The sequence below is a fragment of the Chanos chanos genome, chromosome 15, assembly GCF_902362185.1.
Source record: "Chanos chanos chromosome 15, fChaCha1.1, whole genome shotgun sequence".
NCBI classification, from domain to species: domain Eukaryota; kingdom Metazoa; phylum Chordata; class Actinopteri; order Gonorynchiformes; family Chanidae; genus Chanos; species Chanos chanos.
The window spans coordinates 4,289,640-4,311,459 of NC_044509.1; the positions used below are offsets into that span (position 1 = coordinate 4,289,640).

The 21,820-nt window shown below is 44.5% G+C and overlaps 1 protein-coding gene across 1 annotated transcript; it reads left to right on the forward strand.

The window, feature by feature from the left end:
• Positions 1-1,913: 1,913 nt before the first annotated feature.
• On the forward strand, positions 1,914-20,810 carry ankfy1 (ankyrin repeat and FYVE domain containing 1). The gene is made up of 25 exons (XM_030793059.1): positions 1,914-1,929; positions 4,812-5,016; positions 5,482-5,600; positions 6,178-6,313; positions 7,310-7,433; positions 8,576-8,725; positions 8,943-9,108; positions 9,510-9,714; positions 9,827-9,895; positions 10,069-10,271; positions 10,699-10,796; positions 11,137-11,347; positions 12,616-12,714; positions 12,963-13,116; positions 13,559-13,727; positions 14,063-14,181; positions 15,303-15,459; positions 15,841-16,041; positions 16,344-16,520; positions 17,346-17,493; positions 17,806-17,896; positions 18,365-18,489; positions 18,793-18,939; positions 19,416-19,506; positions 19,815-20,810. The coding sequence occupies exons 1-25, from the start codon at positions 1,920-1,922 to the stop codon at positions 19,945-19,947; spliced, it is 3,507 nt and encodes a 1,168-aa protein (XP_030648919.1). The 5' UTR covers positions 1,914-1,919; the 3' UTR covers positions 19,948-20,810.
• Positions 20,811-21,820: the final 1,010 nt, after the last annotated feature.

Consider the following 21,820-nt stretch of genomic DNA (forward strand, 5'->3'; position numbering starts at 1 on the left):
TCTTTTCTGCATGTGTCAGCTCCAACCTTTTTAATTTCCCTTTCTTTTCAAAAGTGCCTCCAATCGAATTTGCTCAGCTGTTGCACCTCTCCAGCAAAACAGAAGTATAAGGGTGGGGGATATGTTGGAAGAACTCGCGATATGTACACCCCCTCAGAAATGTGTGTGTACGTGTGAAGTGTTGTCTTGGTTTTTTGTTTTTTCTTTTTTTTTTTATAACCCTTTTTACCAGCATTATAATTGATTATTAAAATATTGTTAATGATTTGGCGTAGCAATAACCCTGCCTCCCACCTGTGTTAGTAGTATATCCTATTTCCACAAACTAAGTTTCCGTTTTTCCAAATGAGATTTAGGGTAACAGAACCGTGGCCTTGTTTAATACTCCTCTTCTCAACAATTGGATTATTTCGCAGGGCTTTATTTGTTTGTTTGTTTTTCTCTTGTGTGTTGTCTTTTGGTAGGATTTTGTTCAGCATGCTTATAACTGTTGTAGGTTTTCTTGCAGGCAGTTTTTCGGAAATTTTGTCCAACAGACAAAAGCATGAGTGTGTGTGCATGAGGCTGTGTGGAAGAGAGAGAGAGTGTGTGTGTGTGTGTGTGTGTGTATGTGTGTGTATCTGTGTGTCACACTCTTCCTCAACAACCCCCTCAGTCTTTCGGTCATTTTGCTCGGGCTCCACTGGACTACTGCAGTTTCTCTTGCCTAAATGTACAAAGACAAAATACGGATGTATATTTTTCATCTTATGGAAATTGTCACCTTCTCTAGTGAGTTCTTCTAAAATATAATTTTTTTTTTCCAACGTTTGGGTGTATTTGTCTCACTGTTTACAAAACGTGAATTCAAAAAGAACTTACCTCAATTCTTCGGTTTAAATGTTTTCTCCATCATCCTTGCTGAAATCCGTTATGGTTTGAGAATGGTGAATGCGTTACCATGGTCTCCGTAAGGTTTTTGGCCGGCGTTTTCGTAATGATGCTGCGATCGAGAGCGCCTGGCGACCATTCATCGTCGGCAGCCGCGCCTCAGCGACAGGAAGATGAATTCAGACAGCTTGGCCTCCCCACGAAGAACACAACAGAAACCACCATTTTGCTATGGAAAGACTTGTATTGTTATCGTGAATGAGAAAATAAAGGTTCAGCCTACCCCTGTATTTTCCCTGGACAAAATGTCACTTGTTATTGAGATTGAATATGATGACGTTACCTCATAATTCTTTCTAAGGTATGACTTCAGGAGTTATTAGAACATACAATGAATGATCTAAATCTAAATAACAGGTCACACAGTCCAGCACTCAATGTCCTGAACGGAGAACTTTCAAGGGCGCTACATACAACTTGTATTAATAAATGGATATTGATACCAGTGCTCTTTCCTCAATAAGCAACACACGTTGTGTGGTGCCAGCGCCATATGGGTCATGTGAAGGTTTTCTGCAACAGATTTGCCCCCGTCAGTTGGATAGGTGTCAGGAGTTTGTGTCAGCCAGGGCACGACTGTTGTTGAGAGAAGGATCGTTATCCTCTAACTGCCTCTGACGCCCGATGTCTTAGACCCGGGTTTACTAATCTCCAAATCCATTATAAGCTTGACTTCTTGATGAGCATTGGGCTATGGAGAAAGTAAACGCCTAGATTTTTGTCGAGATGTTTTGTTAACATGCACTGATCATTAATTGAACAAGCATTTTACACATTTACATCAGACTATCAAAGTAACGTTTAAGCCTCAGCGGAAACGTCGCTTGATTTCACACTTCTCAGGCTGCTGACAGGGTGTGTATAATTTGTTCATAAGTCAAAGTAGCGAAACCTTGGGGTGCACCAGTCTGCCGTCCAGACACCAAACTCTACCCTACACTCGCACACTTGTCCTCTCGCGATAAGAGGCGATCAGCCACGGATCCAACATGGCGGAAGGTATGAGGCTGATTTCTTTCATATTTTCACGCCCTTTCTGAATTTCATGTCAAGTTTTTTGATTAACGTGTGTTTTGAATGGACGTTGTGGTGCAAAGGAGCACTTGCCATTTAGATATGAATGTGTCATGCTCGTCTTCTTTCGTTCTGACACCGTTATAACGTCTTATTTCTACAAGGTAGCTTTTTAGCTAGCTTTTCTGAGTCTTGCTGGTAGAAGTCAGTCAGGTGGGATGGGAGTGTTGGGCGGCGGTAAAGATTATTTCGCCGGGTGTTTTATCCGCATGCTTTTTATGAAATTAATAAAATATTGAGCCTTTTGGCTTGTGTGCAGTGTGGCGTAGCAGCAGTACGTAATTCACTGATTTCTTATGATGTCTGTTCAGACTAACCCTTTAGAAATCTCACAATTCGTACAGGGATGTCGCTTTAAGAACTCCCTGGAAAGTCGCAACAGTTGTTATCAATGGATCTTTTACATCACGCGTTAACGATATATTTGAATGTTCTTTTTTCTGGCCTTGCTCGTTGAATGTTGAATGTTTTAGGGGATATTTTCTGGTGCACAAGGGGCCTTGGTGGTTTGGAATACATTCATTCACCAACGCAGTCGTGTATCGAAGGAGATCTAGTTTATCTGGGCATGAGTAGCAATGTTTTATCTATCGATAGATCAGCTTTATGCCGACGAGTTTTTCTTTGTTTTCCTCAGTAGTTGTTTGTATGTTTAACTATTTGTATAAGCTATAGAACGGTGTCACCTGTTATCCCCTCAGTAGAATTAAGCCTGGTGCAGTTATATCCTTAAAATACCATTGTTCAATAGAATCAAAGCCTGTGGTGCCCAAGTCTTACTACAACCGAAGTGCATCGAGTTACTGTCTTTTTTCTGTCACAGTGTCCGCACAGTTTTGATAACACAGAGAAACACGGCGACTGTACCGTGACAGTTACCCTTATCCTTATCATAACGTATCACCCGCTAGCTTCACCATTTCACGCGCACAGACGATTGTCAGTTGTTTACTTGGCAAGTATTGTGTTGTTTTGTTTTGTTTTTCTCGAGGATATTCTTAAGTTTATGTTTTCATGTCTTTAAATGTCCAGTTCAGGAATGTGACCCACCTATGAGGTCGGACCCGAAGTATATAGGTCAGATAAAGAACGTGAAAATGATTTCGGCCTCTCGGTTATCTTGCCTATTGTTTTAGTGCACAGTCACTCTGCTAGTTTCAGTTATCGAATGTACAGCTTTCGTTTGTCCTTAGTTGTTTGATCGTGCGTGTATTTAAAACGAGCAGTTGAACGCCAGTGGTTTGTGTGAGCAGAGCATGGCTCTACCGTGCTCTGTAGACTGTTATGGCCCTTTGTGCTCCTAAAGTGTGTTTATGGCCTCTATTAAAACTGAACAGAACTGCTGAGTCCTCTGTCACTGAGTCCGTGTGGAGAATGAACCAATGGATGAATGAAGCTTAGGTCACACAAACAGCTTAGGCAAACTGCAAAGAAAGACCATTGTCTTTCTTTCTCAGGCCTAAACTCCGAGGAATATTATAGGATTTATTGACCCAATAAGGCAAGCTTTTAACGTTTTTTTTATGGCTTGGTTATCTGATAGAGGGGGTCTTTGGCTTGCCGTTTTTGCAGCGTTAAGTCTTTCCTGTAGAGAAGATCAGGTGGTTTGGTGTGACTTCCTCGGCCTGTTAGAAAAGAGCTTGTGTAGTCGTCCAGTTTGTGAAAGGGCAAAGGGAAAAATGCCTCCTCAGCATTTTGGGGGAAAAAAGAAAACAGATTTGCGGGGAGGGTATAAAGCTCTCAGAAAAGAGGAAGGAAACGGGGAGAGTTGCAGAAATTAGGCTAAGATGTCCAGACACAAGGCTTTAGTGAAATCACCACAGTAAGGCAGTTAGGTCAACGCATTATCCTGAAAGGAAATTTAACTGTCTTGAGAACAGGAATAGGGATTTTTTTCTTTTGGCTTTTCAGTCGGGCCTTTTTAAAATTTTTTTTTATATAGATGAATGTACTGGAGCTCACTGAACCACTTGAGCACTTTAATTACAAGCTGATTTATACACCAAAAAAAAAGAAGTTTTTAACCAATCAGAGACTTTTTTTTGTGAAACCATGGAAGGGGGGGGGGGGGGGGGCACTGTGTTTTTTTTTTTTTTTTGAAGGCCACTGTGCTGGGCTGGAGAGAGCGGAAACTGAGACAGGGTGTACCAGTTTTTAGCGTCCAGTGAAACCTGTGGTTCGGTGCCTCGCTCCAGAGAGCCTGTAGTCGCTGTTAAGTCAATATCAAGGGGTAGCTCAACCGGAAATCAAACTTGACACCCTCAGATTCCTACTGTGGAGCCTTCTCCACCGTGTTGCCGCTGATCTAATATGAAAACCAGCATGATCTCAGCTCCCTCAGGTCTGGACTCCTGCACTTCTCCTCTGAAATGTCACATTTGTTTTGGTAATGGTCTCTGTTAACCAGGTCTGTCAGGATTTAAACGAAATGCCTCTCACCTCGTGCACACCCTCTCTTTCGTCCTTTCTTTCTTTCTTTCTTTCTTTCTTTCTTTCTTTCTTTCTTTCTTTCTTTCTTTCTTTCTTTCTTTCTTTCTCTCGTCCTTTCGTCCTTTCATCCTTTCTTTCTTTTGTCAATATTTTTCTCTGTTTTCTTTCTGATGTGTCCCTTCCCTCTTCTGTTTTGCATTATCACCATTTCTTTTTTCTTTTTCTTTTTCTTTTTCTTTTTCTTCTCGTGCATCCTCTCCTCTCCTCTCCTCTCCTCCCCTCCCCTCCCCTCCCCTCCCCTCTCCTCTCCTCTCCTCTCCTCTCCTCTCCTCTCCTCTCCTCTCCTCTCCTCACTCCTCTCCTGTTGCTCTTCACAGAGGAGGTGCAGAAGTTGCAGAAGCACCTGTCCCTGCTCAGGCAGGAGTATGTGAAGATGCAGCAGAAGCTGGTGGAAACGGAGAGGAGGTGCTCCGTGCTCGCCGCCCAGACGTCTGGTCCCGGTTCTGCCGCCCAGGCCGGCGACTCCTTCATCAGCCGCCTCATGGCCATCGTGGCTGACCTTTACCAGCAGGAGCAGTACAGGTGGGCAGAGCCGTTACCGTGGTTACGTCAGATTCCGTCTCTTGTTGGTTTATGCTGGTTGAAGACCAAAACAAAAACAAAAGTCTATTGCTGCCGGATATAGCTTTGCTTGCCTGTTTGACGGGTAACTGTCTTTAAACGAGATGTGGTTTTAATCGCTTTTTTCTGTTTCCCCCAAAGATTTTTTTCAAAATCGTTATAGTGCTCATCATAATTTAATCATATGTTTTTTTTTGTAGCCACCATAAGGCGAAGTTATGACTTGAATCTTGAGCGCTGAAAGTTTGAGCTCTGGTTTAACGGTCTAATTTAAAAATTTTATTTCACATCGTAACGATTTTTTTTTTTAAATGTAATATTACATTGATATACTATTATTATAATGATTAAAGATATTTTAATATAATACAAAAAATGGCAGTGTGTTCATTTGAGCCTGTGGGTGATGGTTGGTTTTGTTTGCAGTGACCTGAAGGTGAAGGTTGGGAATCAAAGCATTAACGCCCATAAGTTTGTGTTGGCCGCCCGCAGTGACATTTGGAGCTTGACTAATCTTGCCTCCACATCAGAACTGGACCTGTCCGGTACGACCAGAACCCTGCTGACACCACACAGGCTTTACTCAGGCCGGCTGTCTCATCCGTTATGGATATAAAAAATAATAATGTCCTGCTAAGCTGGTTCAGCATCATCAACTTCACACATGCCTACACTCTCTCTCTTTTTCTCTCTCTCTTTTTCTGTCTCTTTTCTGATGTTCTATCTCTCTTTCTCTCTATCTCTCTTCTTCTCTGTCTCTCTCTGGTGTTTTTTTTTTTTTTTTAGATGTCTTAGCCTGCAACGTCTCAGAATTACCAACTACTCTCTGATATTCACAAATCTGAGCTTGAGATTTGCAGCAAAACTGCAGTTGTCTTGTGGTTTAAAAAAAAAAGTTCCCTTCGTTATTTTAGTGCTTATGCTCTCTTTCATACCCCTGAGGCTGACGTTTAAACTATGATCACAGAACTTCAAATTTTGAGTTTTTAAAAAGTACCCTCCCCAACCCTGAATTCAAAATGTGAAATTTCCTTATGCCTAAGCCTTGTGCCCTGTCTCACGTTTTTTTTTTTTCTTTTTGGTCTTTCTCTCTCATGCCGTTCCTCGCTCTCCCTCATGTAGAAGCTAAGACGGATGTTGCCATGGCGATGCTACGCTGGGCCTACACGGACGAGCTGGAGCTGAGCGAGGACGACGCCTTCCTCATCGACCTGATGAAGCTGGCCAATCGCTTCCAGCTCCACCTCCTCCGAGAAAGGTCAGAGACGCCCCGATGCTCATAGCCGAATCAATGTTGTTTTGAGTTGAATTGGAGCCAAAGCTGCACCTCTGAAGAGACCAGCAGTTCTGTCAGAATAACCAACAAACAAATCCGTAGGGCTGCTGCAGACACACTTGTGGGTTCTGGATTATGAATTGGATTCACCACACAAAAACCTGTGGCTAAGCGGCCTGCCCCAGGTCTTGGAGATGTTCTTTTTATTACACCATAATGCACAAAGACCTAACAGTGCAGTGTTCTTTTTATTACATCATAATGCACAAAGACCTCACAATGCAGTGTTCTTTTTATTACACCATAATGCACAAAGACCTCACAGTGCAGTGCTCTTTTTATTACATCATAATGCACAAAGACCTCACAATGCAGTGTTCTTTTTATTACATCGTAATGCACAAAGACCTCACAGTGTAGATGTTCCAACTCAGAGGTGAGAAGTTCTTCACCTGGAGGGCAGCAGTGTATGTAGACTTTCCCCTCAACCATAAACAGTCACCTGATTTGCCTAATGAAAACACTTGGGGTGCTTGGGATGTTAGATAAGGACTGGAACAAGTTACTTCACCCTCCACGCGCCCAGGAGAAGATTGGTCCACCGATGTTCTAGACCAGGGGTGTCAAACTCCGGTCCTGGAGGGCCGGGGTCTTGCTGATTTTTGTTTTCACCTCTTAGTTACCCGTTGATTTTCACCTTGAAAACAGGTGTGGACACTCTTCAGCCACTCAGAGATTCTATTTAGTTGATCTACAAGAAAAACAGCGGGACCCCGGCCCTCCAGGACCAGAGTTTGAGACCCCCGTTCTAGACCTTTGCTCTTAGAACCCCTCTAAACCTCTCTGCCCCAAACGTTCTACGTCTTTCGTCGTACCTCACCTAGAAATGTTCTAGATCTGACCTCTCGTATCTTGGACCTTTTCGAGAGAATCTCCACGGCGCACGTGTTCTAGATCTTTCCTCTCTTTGTGGTGCAGGTGTGAGAAAGGGGTCATGTCGTCGGTGAACGTGAGGAACTGTATCCGGTTCTATCAGACGGCCGAGGAGTTAGACGCCACCACCCTGATGAATTACTGTGGGGAGATCATCGCTAGTCACTGGGTGAGTGTTCACAACACGAGTCGTCGCTCGGCAGGGTTTGGTCTCTGCTTGTCAGAACGTTACACCACATCATTTTATTGGGAAATGCAGTGCTCCAAGCGTTTTAGATATTTTACGGGAACATAAGGAAGTTTAGGTCAGATTTGTTTGAGGTGCTGCATTTACTTCCTGTTTTTTTTTTTTTTTTTTTTTTTTTTTTTTTTTTGCCATGGCTATACAAAATAATCGTTTTTCATTTTCACTTCAGTCATATTTTCCAGTAAATGTTGAGTAAGCTGTTTCACTTTATCGGTGAATCCTCTGGAACCTCCTAGGAGTCTTTCAACGTTACAAAGATCTTTTCATCAACTTTTCACATCGTTTTTAAGCTCTTTTCCTGAGCTATCATTTTTACACCATTAACTGCTCATGGCAAGAAGATAAACACACACACACTCTCACACAAGCAGAGCTAGAGAGGTAGAGAGTTCCAGCTCTCCTCTAACGTGTCTTCCTTGCGCCCTGTCTGAGATGAAGTGCTTTCTCCCTGATGTTCAAGGCTCTGCTTATGACTCCTCATAAATCCCCTTGACTCATTCACGCTCAAGGTTATGGTTATAAGTGGGGGGAGAGAGGGGAAGATAGAGCCATCATCTTCATCATGTCTTCCTCCTGCTGTTGCCGGGGGCAGCGACAGTGTTCTTTATTTGCTGAGTCACCATGATGAGCCTAGTCCTGCTTCAAAAACGCTGTTTCATTACCCCTACTGTCTTCATTTAGACGCACAGAAGGTGGCCTATTGCTTTAAAAACTGGCTTTGTGTTTCAATTGAAACAGCTGCTGTAAAAATACTGCTATAAAATTTATACGTTAATGTCCTTTTATGGAAATGATTGTGACAAAGATGGAATAATAATGGTCCATGTGATAGTGGTTGTAAACGATGGACAGAGACATTGAGGTGTGTGTGTGTGTGTGTGTGTGTGTGTGGAGGATTGTACTATGAAGGTCAAAATGACAGTAATAACAGAGATGTAAACGGATGGGGACAGGTTTTAGAAGGACACCGATCGAATTCAATCACAGCTGCGTGTCCTGCCCAGGACGTCCAAGTTTATCCTGAGTATTTCTCACATTTGCCTTCGTCCCGTGTTTCCTTACAGGACGATTTGAGGAAAGAAGACTTCAGTACAATGGAAGCCCAGCTGCTCTATAAAATGATCAAGTCAAAGACAGAGTATCCGCTTCACAAAGCCATAAAGGTGGAACGAGAGGATGTGGTGTTTCTCTACCTCATCGAGATGGACTCACAGGTCAGAAACTGTAAATACAGTTGCCACGGCGACAGCAGATTAACGCTGTAGTTCTGAACAATTGCGCACTTAGAAACATCTCAGATTATCCTTTCTGAATCACTTTTGGCATGTTGCACAATTGTCGGTTTATTTGTCCTTCATGGATAATCCAGGAATTTACCTCAGCATTATATTCGGGACCTTCATTTTAAATGACACTGATTGCTGATTCCAGTTGCCGGGGAAACTGAATGAACTGGACAATAATGGGGACCTGGCGCTGGACCTGGCTCTGTCCCGGAAGCTGGAGAGCATCGCCACCACGCTGGTCAACAACAAGGCCGACGTGGACATGGTGGACCAGAGCGGCTGGAGCCTCCTGCACAAAGCCATCCAGAGAGGTAGGGGGCGCTACAAAATGTTATGGGCAAACCTCACTGGTTTTAGGACTTAACTTAGTTAAAAGATGACCTTTGAATTCAGTTGTATGTATGAAGGTGCTCCTGTATTACTCTGGAGTGGCATTCGGTGAACTATACCGTGAGTCAGAAACATAGTCTTCATCAACATTTGTACCACACCTCTACAGTGCAATCTTTTCCCATCACCTTTTGAAGATCATTTTGGCCCAAACGCAAAATGATGACTTAAATCTTGAGGTTGGACCCACTGCTGAAGGATCCTGAATGGTACGAGAGCTGCGTTAGCTTAGGGGACGACGTGACATCCCGTCAGAATGCGGCCGTGTCGTTAACGGGTTGTCGTATTCCTACCTCCCTCGTGTCTCCCCCTCCCCCCGCAGGCGATGAGTTTGCATCCACGTTCCTGATCCGTCATTCGGCCCAGGTGAACGCGGCCACGGTGGGGGCAGTGGAGACGCCCTTGCACTTGGTCTGTTCCTTCAGCCCTAAAAAACACAGCGCGGAGGTGATGAGCGGAATGGCCCGCATAGCAGAGGCCCTACTTAAGGCCGGCGCCAACCCCAACATGCAGAACAGCAAGGGAAGGTGGGTAATGTAGTTCTAACCACTCACACACTGAAGGTGTTTAATGTAATATGATGGTTCTAATCATAAAACATGTGTTTGGAACGCATTTTTTTTTTTTGTAATTTCTTAGAACTCCACTACATGAAGCCATCTTGTCTGGAAATGAGCCGGTCTTCAACCAACTCCTGCAGTGCAAACAGTGAGACTACAAATCTTTCTTTCGCACATTTCCACTGATGAAACAGTTTTGTTTCTCTCTGACCGAACTGCCTAAAGTGCTGTTGCTGCCAGTAACTTTGACCCAGCTTGTTCTCCTCTGGTGTCGCACTGAAACCTTTCTCCCCCCCCCCCACCCCCCTCTGCTTTCTCCAGACTGGACCTGGAACTGAAGGACCACGAGGGGAGCACGGCTCTGTGGCTGGCCCTGCAGTACATCACCGTCGCCTCCGACACGTACGTCAACCCGTTCGAGGACAGCGCCCCCGTGGTCAACGGAACCTCGTTCGACGAGAAGAGCTTCGCCGTACAGCTCATTCAGAGAGGGAGCAATCCCGACGCTCCGGAATCCACCACAGGTACGGAGAGCGAATTTATGGATGCCGTTACCCTCTCACACTCTAATAAGAGAGCAGTGACTTAAATCAAGACAATGAAATGTTTTAGTGTTATTCCGGTGTTTGCCTTTGTACCACAGTAAAGCATCTTGTGTGTTAGTTTATGTTGGCGGTCTTTTCTGTTCTGTTTCGCCAAGCTTTGATAACGGCAGCTGGGTTGCCAGGGGTTTTTTTGTGGGAATTCAGTCTTTGAATTTATTCCCTGTCTCTGCCTGTTACTGAAAACTGCAAAATGTTTGGTGTGTGCGTGTGTTTTATTGGATACTGTCTCGTGTTACAGCTGCCTCTTATTGGACGAGAGTGCAGATTGAGTTTGTATCGAACCTCAATTCGATGCGTCACTCCTCATTCTGTTCTTCATTTCTCTCCTCTCCTCTCCTCTCCTCAGAGAACTGCCTCATGCAGAGAGCAGCCATTGCAGGCAACGAGGGGGCAGCCCTGTTTTTGGCAACCCACGGGGCGAAAGTCAATCACACTAATAAATGGGTCAGTGTCTGTTGTAATGTTCCATAGAATGTCCTAGAACAATCTGGACGTTCTAGAACAGTCTGTGTGTGTGAAGCTGCAGGTGTGGTTTCCTTCTATAGAATATTCAAGAAGAGTTTGGAAACAGAAGAACAGTTTGCTGTCAAAATGAATTCCAGTATTTATGAGTAGGACTTTAAATGTGTTACTGTGTGTGAACAGGTTTGATGTGTGCATCCAAACAGATCCTTATTCTTGTATTTTTCTGCTACTCTCTCTCTCTCTCGATTCCTTTCTCTATCTCTCTCTTTGCTCCCTCGTTCCTCTGCTCGCTCATTCTTGTCTTTTTTCCTTTCCGCAGGGGGAAAGTCCTCTCCACACGGCCTGTCGCTGTGGGTTGGCTGGGCTGACGGCGGAGCTCCTCCAACAGGGGGCTAACCCTAACCTCCAGACCAAGAGCCCCCTACCCAGCGCTGGGGAGAGATGCCAGGGAGTGTCCCTACAGAGCCCCCTGCACCTGGCCATCATCCACAACCACCCTGACGTAGTGTCTGTCATCCTGGAGCAGAAAGGTGAGGCCCGTGGATGAATGGGTGTATGCATTGATGGATGGGTTGTTTAAACCAAAGACCTTCTTTTCCAGAGAAGTTCTTTTCCTGGAGTTGGATGGGTGGATGGGTGGATGGATGGATGGATGCATGCATGAATGGATGGGTGGATGGATGGATGTGTGGATGAATGGATGCATGAATGGATGGATGGGTGGATGAATGGATGGATGGTTGGATGGATGCGTGGGTGGATGCATTGATGGATGGGTTGTTTAAACCAGAGATCTTAAATGGTTTTCCTAGAGTTGTGCTCCTCTGCAGTGTTTTGTTTCATTCAAACCCCTGAATCTTATTCAGATGCTTCTCAGTACTTTCAATAATATGTTAAGATAATTATTATTGTTATTATCTATCAGTAGGGGTGTACGATATTGACGAAAGATGATACCTCGATATTTTCTGGGATTTTGTCGATAACGATAAGTAGACGATATTTTGCATCCTTCAAAATTGTATTTGTAAAAGTCTTATGTTGTACTAGCTCACTCTTGTTAATAGGATATTAATTGTTGCTTACAACTATGCGGTTTCGAAAGTTTTGAGCAACATCCATCTTCAAAGCCAAACCTCCTCCATGCGAGTGAGGATGATCCACGTCTAACAATTAAATCTAACGGCGTAGATCGCAAGGCAGGTGGCGTCTGTATTTTGTCTCCTGGCGCTGTTTGCTCACTCATTTTTAACTTCAGTCATGCATTTTTAGGCAGCTATACTAGCTTCACTTGTGGTGCAGTGACCATGTACGCCTATACCAGCACGCTGCATGCACTTTCAATGCGCACACACAATAGTCTTTCCTACTAGACTACATGACGCAGTGAATGTGTGGACTCTTTGATCAGTTTCTTCAAAGGGAGTGACATTCTCCATAATGTCAGCTCGCAAATCGTTGAAACAACAATTAAGATATTATCGTGGACGATACATATCGCACACCCCTAGTTATTAGTATATTAGTAGTTATGTACATATGAATGTGTACATACTCATATACAGCATCTCCAGGAAGTGTGTGGAACCTGAACCAGTTTTAGTCTAACTCATTCTTAAGTAAGGTCTGATGAGCACAATTTACCTTGGAGGTACAGTCTGTGAATATTATATAGGATTTTGGGAGACTGTTTCTACTTTTAGACCATGACACACTTGTTAATACAGATCAAAATCTCCTGTTCTACCTTTGCCCAGTGTTTAATCTGTAATCTTTTCTTTAATTTCCCATCTAACAGCCAACGCCCTTCATGCCACCAACAACCTGCAGATTATTCCAGATTTCAGTCTTAAAGACTCTATGGATCAGACGGTACTGGGCCTGGCGCTCTGGACAGGTACCCGTTTTGTTTTGTTTTGTTTTTTTCACAATGGCAAACACTCACTGGGGGTTCAGTCATGTGTTATGATTGACTCTACCGTTATCTAATCAAACTGGCTCCATTTTTTAAACCCCGCCCCCAACATTTGCATTGAGCTAACCCACCATTACACTGATGGTAAAGCATATTGAGCATGCCTGCAGTGCTATAGTCTGACTGTGGGTTTGGGGTGTGTGTGTTTTTTTTTTCGTTTTTTTTGTCAGGAATGCACACGATTGCCGCCCAGCTCCTGGGCTCGGGCGCGGCCATTAACGACACCATGTCGGACGGCCAGACGCTCCTCCACATGGCCATCAGGAGACAGGACAGCAAGAGCGCCCTGTTTCTCCTCGAGCACCAGGCAGACATCAACGTCAGGTACGGCTCCCCCTTCTCCCTCTCTCTGATTCATTTCACGACTGCTCCTGACCTTCAGAGGTCAAAGCTTTTGTTGTGGGTTGTTCTGTGGTCTTGAGGTTTGACTTGTGGCGGTTTTGTAGAGGCGAAACAGGAGCTAGTTTAAGGTCTTGATGCTCAGCTGTAGCGTGAGGTGGAACATGCTAAGGCTGAACTGAATAGAGGTAGAATTCACTGCTTTCCTAGAGAAGAGAAGCAAAGCGTTCTCATACATTGACGTCAGAGGCGCATGGTTGTTGTGCGGATTAAGCACATTCTTGTAATTAATAAGATTCAGGTGTGTTTAATAATTAGCGAAGGTCAAAGTAAAATGGGATTCTGTCTCACTGCCTCTTTCATTCTTTCTTTTTTTCTTTCTTTCTTTCTGTCTTTCTTTCTGTTTCCCCATATCCCTCCTCTCCAGGACCCAGGAGGGACAGACAGCTCTTCAGCTAGCCATTAGTAATCAGCTGCCCCTGGTGGTGGATGCGATATGCACACGCGGGGCTGACATGTCTGTGGTGAATGAGAAAGGTGACCCCCCACTGTGGCTGGCGCTAGAAAACGGACTGGAGGACATTGCCTCCACCCTGGTGAGAACTGGGATTTACTGTGTGTGTGTGTGTGTGTGTGTGTGTCTGCAGGGAGAAATACAGACCATATTCAGAAAGGAAACCAGTGATGGTGAACTGTTGTGAATATGTGTTACCATGTACATGGCCTTGTTTCAAGTAATGTTTATTTTGAATGTCTTATTTGAACCAATCAGATTTGAGCTGTTTTTGTCCTCACTGCTGCAGATAACACTCTGTGCTCTGCTGTACAATGTGTCTGCTCTGTGCTAGCTGTTCATTTGATTTGATAGGCTACCTACTGAAGTCTACTAGCTAATGATTGGTTGTTTTATGTGGTATCTTGGCTCTGATAGGTCAGACATGGCTGTGATGCGACGTGTTGGAGTTCGGGGCCGAGTGGGTGCCAGCAGACGCTGCTCCACCGAGCCATTGATGAGAACAACGAGGTCACAGCCTGCTTCCTCATCCGCAGGTCCGCTACCCTTTCCCAGCATGCACCACTGCGTCACATTACCAGTGTTATTAGCAGAGGGGCAAAACCTTTATCAGTCAGTCATTTGCAACCATGACAAAACTGACCTGAAACTTAAAAATAGCGATTCAGTGGAACACACACACACACACCAAAACATGGTTCACCTCTTTTCACATTCAGAACTTCCAGGTTCACTCTTTAGAAGGTACTATCTTCATATTTAGTGGCCTTTTTTATTTGCTGAGAAATATAATGAGTTGTGGAAGCAGTGAATTTCCAAGGTTTATGTAATAGCCCAAGTTTTCAAGTACTTTTGAGTATTATCTCATATGACTCATAAGAACATCTTGTGCTAGTTATTATTATTTTTTTTATTTATTTATGCATTTATGGGCAGAGGGGGTGAGGCACATGAATTATGCAACTACTGATCTGAAAACAGAATCGAGTGAACACCTTCTGCAAATTCTCCCATAAACCCAAAATAACAAGTTGTGTGAGTGTGTGTGTGTGTGTGTGTGTGTGTGTGCGCGTGCGTGTGTGTAAATGTTTCATCTTACAAAACCATGCATTGTGAGGACCCTCTCTCATTCTGACTGAATCAGGAGTACCTTCATTTCCACTGTGTGTTCAGAAGGTGTGAGTGTATTCAGGAGAGGTGGCATTGACTTGAATGCTGTGTGTATGTGTGTGTGTGTGTGAATAATCTCAGCTGTGTCAGGTCAGCCTTGAGAGTGGGGTTTAAAACACACACACACACACACACACACACACAGAGATTCAGCAGATGGTGTTACGGAGGTTCTCCACTCCTACCACCTCTTTGAGAAACAGCCTCCCGTGTGGCGTTAATCCCTCGGCTAAGATCTTAAACGCCGACATCACCTCCACGGCAGAGCTAATTTAATCTGCTGGAGAACCCAACAGGTCACGAACAACACACGCCCTCAGCCCTGAGATTAACAGAGGGGAAGATAACACATTTAGCCTAGACACAGCCCTGAAGGATGTTTTAAATGCAACAGACAAAGTCACAGTTGTGTGTGTGTGTGTGTGTGTCTGTCTGTCTGTCTGTGTGTGTGTGTGTGTGTGTGTGTGTGTGTGTCTTGTGCGCGCAGTGGTTGCGACGTGAACAGTCCGCGGAAGCCCGGTCCGAACGGTGAGGGCGATGAGGAGGCTCGTGACGGGCAGACCCCCCTCCACCTGGCCAGCTGTTGGGGTCTGGAGGAAGTGGTGCAGTGCCTTCTGGAGTTTGGCGCCAACGTCAACGCACAGGTCGGACACGCAGTCACACCACAGACAGGCCCAAATGCTGTCGACGCCTGTTCATGTCTCTCCACTGCCCTGAAACACTAAACACTGATCCCCTGCAAACCGCTTGTTATGATCTGTAAAAAGATGAATTCAAAAATGGCGTGGCAATAGATGTTATGTTTATGCTAAATGGAAATTTCTAAAGGGTCATTTTTCTCTGATTATCATAATGAAAAAAACACACTCGCACATGCACACACATAAACACCACCTCATGCCACTGTTGTGTCCTCTCTGACCTCTAAATGACCTCTCCTCATCTTACCGATGCACCTATTGTAAGTCGCTTTGGCTAAAAGCGTCTGCCAAATACCAAATTGTAAATTGTTGTACCACCGTTAGGACGCAGAGGGGCGGGCACCTATCCACGTTGCCATTAGCAACCAGCACAGCGTGATCATCCAGCTGCTGATCTCTCACCCTGACATCCGTCTGAACCTGAGGGACCGGCAGGGCATGACCCCGTTCGCCTGCGCCATGACACACAAAAACAACAAAGCAGCTGAAGCCATCCTCAAGAGAGAGCCAGGCGCCGCCGAACAGGTCTGTGTGTTACCTGTGTGTGTGTGTGTGTGTGTGTGTGTGTTACGTGTGTGTCTGTGTGTGTGAGAACGTGTGTGTGTGTGTGTGTGTTCCAAAGTGTGAAAATATGAATAGCTATTAGTTCATTATTTACAGAGCGTGCTTATGAAGTATGATAAGTGTGGGAAAAACCAACGCTTCGCTGTGTCCCTTCACAATGTTGTCCGTTCATCTTTCTCTTTGTGCTGTCTTCCGTCTTCCTCCATTCTTCTCTCTCTCTCTCTCCCCCTGTCTCTCTCTCCCCCTGGTCTCTCTCCCCTCAGGTGGACAATAAGGGTCGAAACTTCCTCCACGTGGCGGTGCAGAACTCGGACATCGAGAGCGTGCTGTTCCTGATCAGCGTTCAGGCGAACGTTAACTCCAGAGTCCAGGACACAGCGAAACTCACACCACTGCACCTGGCAGTTCAGGCCGGCTCTGAGATCATCGTCCGAAACCTGGTAAAGCCGCTTAAACTCCAGAGAGAGAGAGAGAGAGAGAGAGAGTAAACACAAACAAAAACAAAAACACACACCAAAAAAACAAGGCTTTCAATGCAGGGGAACAGAACAGCTTGTGAAAAATGCCACTTTCTGAGAACAGTGGGCAGTGAGCTGTGTTAATCTGGACTCCCTGTCTTCGGTTTTAACCCACTGGCAGCTTTTCCGTCTCGGCTTAAAGTCCCAGCTCTCCGAGAGCATAACGTTCAGATTTCAGCCTCGCTGGTGTGACTGGTTGAATGGATAACATTCAGCGTTCAGCCTCACTGGTGTGACTGGTTGAATGGATAACGTTCATAGTTCAGCCTCACTGGTGTGACTGGTTGAATGGATAATGTTCAGAGTTCAGCCTCACTGGTGTGACTGGTTGAACGGATAACGTTCAGAGTTCAGCCTCACTGGTGTGACTGGTTGAATGGGTAATGTTCAGAGTTCAGCCTCACTGGTGTGACTGGTTACATGCCTGGGTTTTCATGGCACAGAAATCTGACAGGACAAATGAAATCCCACAGTCTATGAAGTCTCTCTACTGATCAAACATCCTTGCACTGTAAACGTTAGCAGTGACAGTTCATGTGTATGACTGAGGCGTGTGTGTGTGTGTGTGTGTGCGTGTGCGTGTGTGTGTGCGTGTGCGTGCGTTGTATACCTTTATTTGTCTCCAATGTACATATCACATTTACCCCCATTTCCTCCTGAATGTTTGGTTCACGTTGTCTGACCTGTACCTGTTTATTTGACACATGTGAATCTGTTTATTTGGCGTGTGTGTGTGTGTGCGTGAAGCTCCTGGCCGGCGCTAAGGTGAACGAGCTGACCAAACATCGTCAGACGGCTCTGCACCTGGCGGCGCAGCAGGACCTGGCCACGATCTGCTCCGTCCTCCTGGAGAACGGAGTCGACTTCGCCGCCGTGGACGAGAACGGCAACAACGGTCAGTAGGTCTCCATGGAAACCTGCCGGTGTAGGTTAACAGTGCAGAGAGATATCATGATCCTACAAATCCTACAGATACAGTGGACAGACCAAAGCCGTCAGAGCTCAGACAGAAGAAGTTTTTACAGTGATGAGAACTGGAGAGTTGATTTTTTACACAGTTGTGACGGTAGACATTTCATTATTCATTCTTCCTCTCCCTCCCTCTCTCTCTCTCTCTCTCTCTCTCTCTCTCTCTCTCTCTCTCTCTCTCCCTCTCTCTCGCCCCCTCCCCTCTGTTGCATGTTTTTTCTTTTCATTTTTTCCCCAGCCCTGCATCTGGCAGTGATGCATGGACGTTTGAATAATGTGAGAGTTCTTCTCACAGAGTCCACCATTGATGCTGAGGCATACAATCTCAGGTAATGACACCATTATTTCTATCTTTTCCCCCTCTCTCTCTCTCTGTCTCTCTCTCTCTTTTTCTCTGATACATATTGTCACCCAATCTGTGTGCCACTTTGCAGAAGTGACTGTTTCTGTAATTATCTATATGTAATTATTCTTTAATTAGATGCATGTAATTATTATGTAATCATCTGCATGTAATTATTTTGTAATTAAGCATATGTAATTATTCTGCAATTAAGTCTATGTAATGTTCCTATAATTATCTGCATGTAGTCATCTGTAATTGTCTATCTGCATGTGAATATTCTTTAATTATATGCAAGTAGTTAGTCTGTAATTGTTTAATTTCTGTAATATCAGTAAGCTGTCACCTTTGTGAGGGTTAACCTTTTGTCTGTCAGACACAGTGGAGACAGAAACCATTCAGTGATTCGCTCAGTCAGTTCATTCCTGCATTGTTTTACTTTTGTGGTTCTCAGGGGTCAATCGCCGATGCACGTTCTCGGTCACTATGGGAAGGAGAACGCGGCGGCCATCTTCGAGCTGTTTTTGGAATGCATGCCAGAGTATCCTCTGGACAAACCGGATAATGAAGGGAATACAGGTAGGCGGGCCCAGCCCAGCAACCGCGGCTTCTGACTTGCCGGTAGCTTGTCAATCATAGTAAAGAAGGTGATTGGGAGAAATAAAGACAGTAGCCCACCACCACAGGCACCCACGTAAGCCGTCCAGTGTGCGTTCAGTTTGCCCGTACAGAACTGGAAGTGTGGGGACGATAGCAAAAAGAGAAGACCAGCATCGTCGACAAACGCACTTCTCAGCGTGGTCAGAGAGGATGGGGAGATCAGAATATTATAATTACAAAACCAGACATCTTAGTCCATTTCATTCTCCCCCCCCCCCCCAGTTCTTTTACTGGCCTACATGAAGGGAAATGCCAACCTGTGCCGTGCCATCGTGAGGTCTGGAGCTCGACTGGGCGTCAACAACAACCAAGGCGTCAACATCTTCAACTACCAGGTTGCCACCAAGCAGCTGCTCTTCCGCCTGCTGGGTAAGGGTCACGTCCGTTCTCCTCAGCCTGTTAAACGTTATTTCCCCGATGTGTATAACCTGTTTTTTCCTTTCTGTTCTTTTGTTTATGTTCTTGAGAGAGACTCGTCTTCCATACCTTCGGTGTAACTTGTTTTTTTTGTTTTGGACAGTAATTGCAGGGTGTTCCCGTAGCTCTCTGAAATATGCACAGAACGATGGTTGCGATCTTTGGTGTTTGATTCCATGACATACATCTGTGCTTAAACCATCTTATATACAGGAAACATGAGGCATCTGGCTTTAGAGATGTTGTTGTGAAGATTTTTTCTGATTTTTTTTTTTTTGTGGTGGTTTGCTTAGAAATACATCTGGAGTGTTTTGTGTGAAAAGTGTCCTGTGGAAATGAAGGTGGGGGTGTTTGAAATGAATTGAGCAGACAGGTGTTTGTAAAGCACTGCTTCTGTGTGTGTGTGTGTGTTTTTTGAAACGGTGCAGATATGCTGTCTAAGGAGCCACCGTGGTGTGATGGGTCTAACTGTTACGAATGTGCTGCCAAATTTGGAGTCACCACCAGAAAACACCACTGGTACTGAAACAATGCTCACATAAAGCATCCCTGTCAGACAGATTTTTCTCACAGTTTACAAGTTTATCATATATATCATAATTCTGATCTTTACTGTGATGTGCGAATTGGTCATTGGTGGTTTATAGAGTGATAGTATACTGCTGAAGATTTGGTAGACTTGTGTTGTTAACTGACATGTAACTGACTCTTTGCTCGCATTTCTTTCTTTCTTTCTGTCTTTCTCCTGTTCTCGTGTCTCACGTCTTCTCTATTGTCACACCTCCTCTCTCTCTCTCTCTCTCTCTCTCTCTCTCCCCCTCATGTAGTCGACACTGTGGGCGTTTGCTTTGCCACAAGTGCTCAGTGAAGGAGATTCCCATCATCAAGTTTGACCTGAACAAGCCTGTGCGCGTGTGTGACATCTGCTTCGACGTGCTAACTTTGGGCGGGGTCTCTTAACATGCCCCGGTGGGGGGGGGGAGGGTGAGACGCGTGAGCTTGCCACCGGCCGTGCCAGGCGCACACGGGCTGGGCACAGCGGTGACGAGGAGAGGAAAAACGAGCCCCTGGACAAAAAAAACGTTTGGACCACAACTTCTGTACTATCCCAGAAACAACAAACAAATAACGTGTAATAACATGTAACTACTAGTGAGACTTTTATAGCGTTGATCAAAACTATAATACTGAGTGAGTTTGAAGAGGAGAGGACAGTCCAGTACAGCCTTGGGAGAGGAAATGGGAAAGCGGTAGGATGAGAAGTGAGACACCCCAGTGCTAACAGTCTCATTCACAGAGAGGGCTAACTCTTGGTTTTCTTACTGAGGGTGCGAAATCAATACGTTTTGTTTCAGATTTCACATTAGCATTTAACAATCGAATCAACCTCCCGCATAATCGCGCGGTTGCTACCTGTGTACGGTTACCCGTTTGACGCTCAGTAAAAGTGGGAAACCAGCTCAGACGGCGGCCATTTTGGATCAGAATTGGCAGTTTCCTGCTCCATAGCCGTCATTGCTCAGAATCCTGTGAAAAATGGCTATTATTCTAATTCTCTTATTTGGTATGTGACGTTTCCTATCATTTCAATTCAGTTTGAGGAGCACCAAGTACATGGGAGTTTAGTTGGAAGCGAACGCTGTTCGTTATGGAAGATACGAAGAATGTGCCGTCCCCCGTGAGAACAGTAGCATTATCTTTTTGCAGGACCGAAGTTCACCATAACAATCCCCGCCCCTCACCCCCCATTCTTAGTTCAGCCAATGATATGATTCATCTGACATTCAAGCCAATGTATGACGAAAAGAACCACACAGGAGAACTGCGCAAAAGGAGATTTTTTATTGAGGGTGTCTTTTCTGTTTGTTTGTTTTTTAAGACCTGTGAAGACAGCTTGCCCACGAAATTCCACGACTGTTTAAAATGCACCTTCATGCTAGGAGCCTGGGTATCATTTAGCATCTCGAGAGAAAGGAAGAAAAAAAAGAATGTTTGAATCCGCAGGTAAATGACTTAAAACGCAGCGTTCAACACTAAGGCGATAAAGTTTGATTTATGTCAATTTGTGTCAACCAGAGAAGATCTTGTCTTCTCCTCCGAGCTGCTGTTGCTAAGGAAGACTCTGTCTGTTGTTTTGGGTCATGTTGCTAAGACACCCTGCCCATATGATTGACATTAATCACGGACACTATTCTGAAATCAGCTAACCTGTCAAACAACTCAATGGGCAGTCGGGCTTTGTTAGCGAATGCAACACAACTCTTTCTTTTATTGTTTTGTTTTGTTTTTTTGTATGTGGGTATGCGCGATTTCCAGCCTGATCAACAACAACAACAACGCAGACGTCACCATCTTTTGTGAAATGACTTAGTCCATGAAAGTGACAGACTTTAAAAGGAGAAGCTATGGCCGTCTTATTTGCAGATGTATGTTGTGTACCGCCTACTATGCATATGCATGATTCATATCTTTTGTAGCCTTTTATGTTTTTTTTTTTTATTATTATTCTACTATAATCATGACGATTCCTCATAAGATCACCAAAGTAAACATTCCATTTAACCTTTGGCCTGAAAGCGAGTTTTGGAAGATCTTGCTTGTAGATTTTTTTTTTATGTCTTTTAATTTGCTCCAAGTTTTTTTGTTCATCCATCATGGGTTTTTTTTTTGTTTTTTTTTTTTATTATTCTTATTTTTTTTTAGATGCCTCCCATTTGCCATGCTTATTAACAGGTGCACTTTACTCAAATTACAATTTTTTTTTTTTTCTGGGTTCATTTTTGGAATTGTTATTTCAAAAACGCGAATGTGAGGTTTCAAGGAAATGGGGGCA

Coding starts and splice junctions, on each gene's coding strand:
- ankfy1 (XM_030793059.1), top strand. Junction 5,601..6,177: donor ATCAGAACTGGACCTGTCCG/GTACGACCAGAA, acceptor TCCCTCATGTAG/AAGCTAAGACGGATGTTGCC. Junction 13,728..14,062: donor AGGACATTGCCTCCACCCTG/GTGAGAACTGGG, acceptor TGGCTCTGATAG/GTCAGACATGGCTGTGATGC.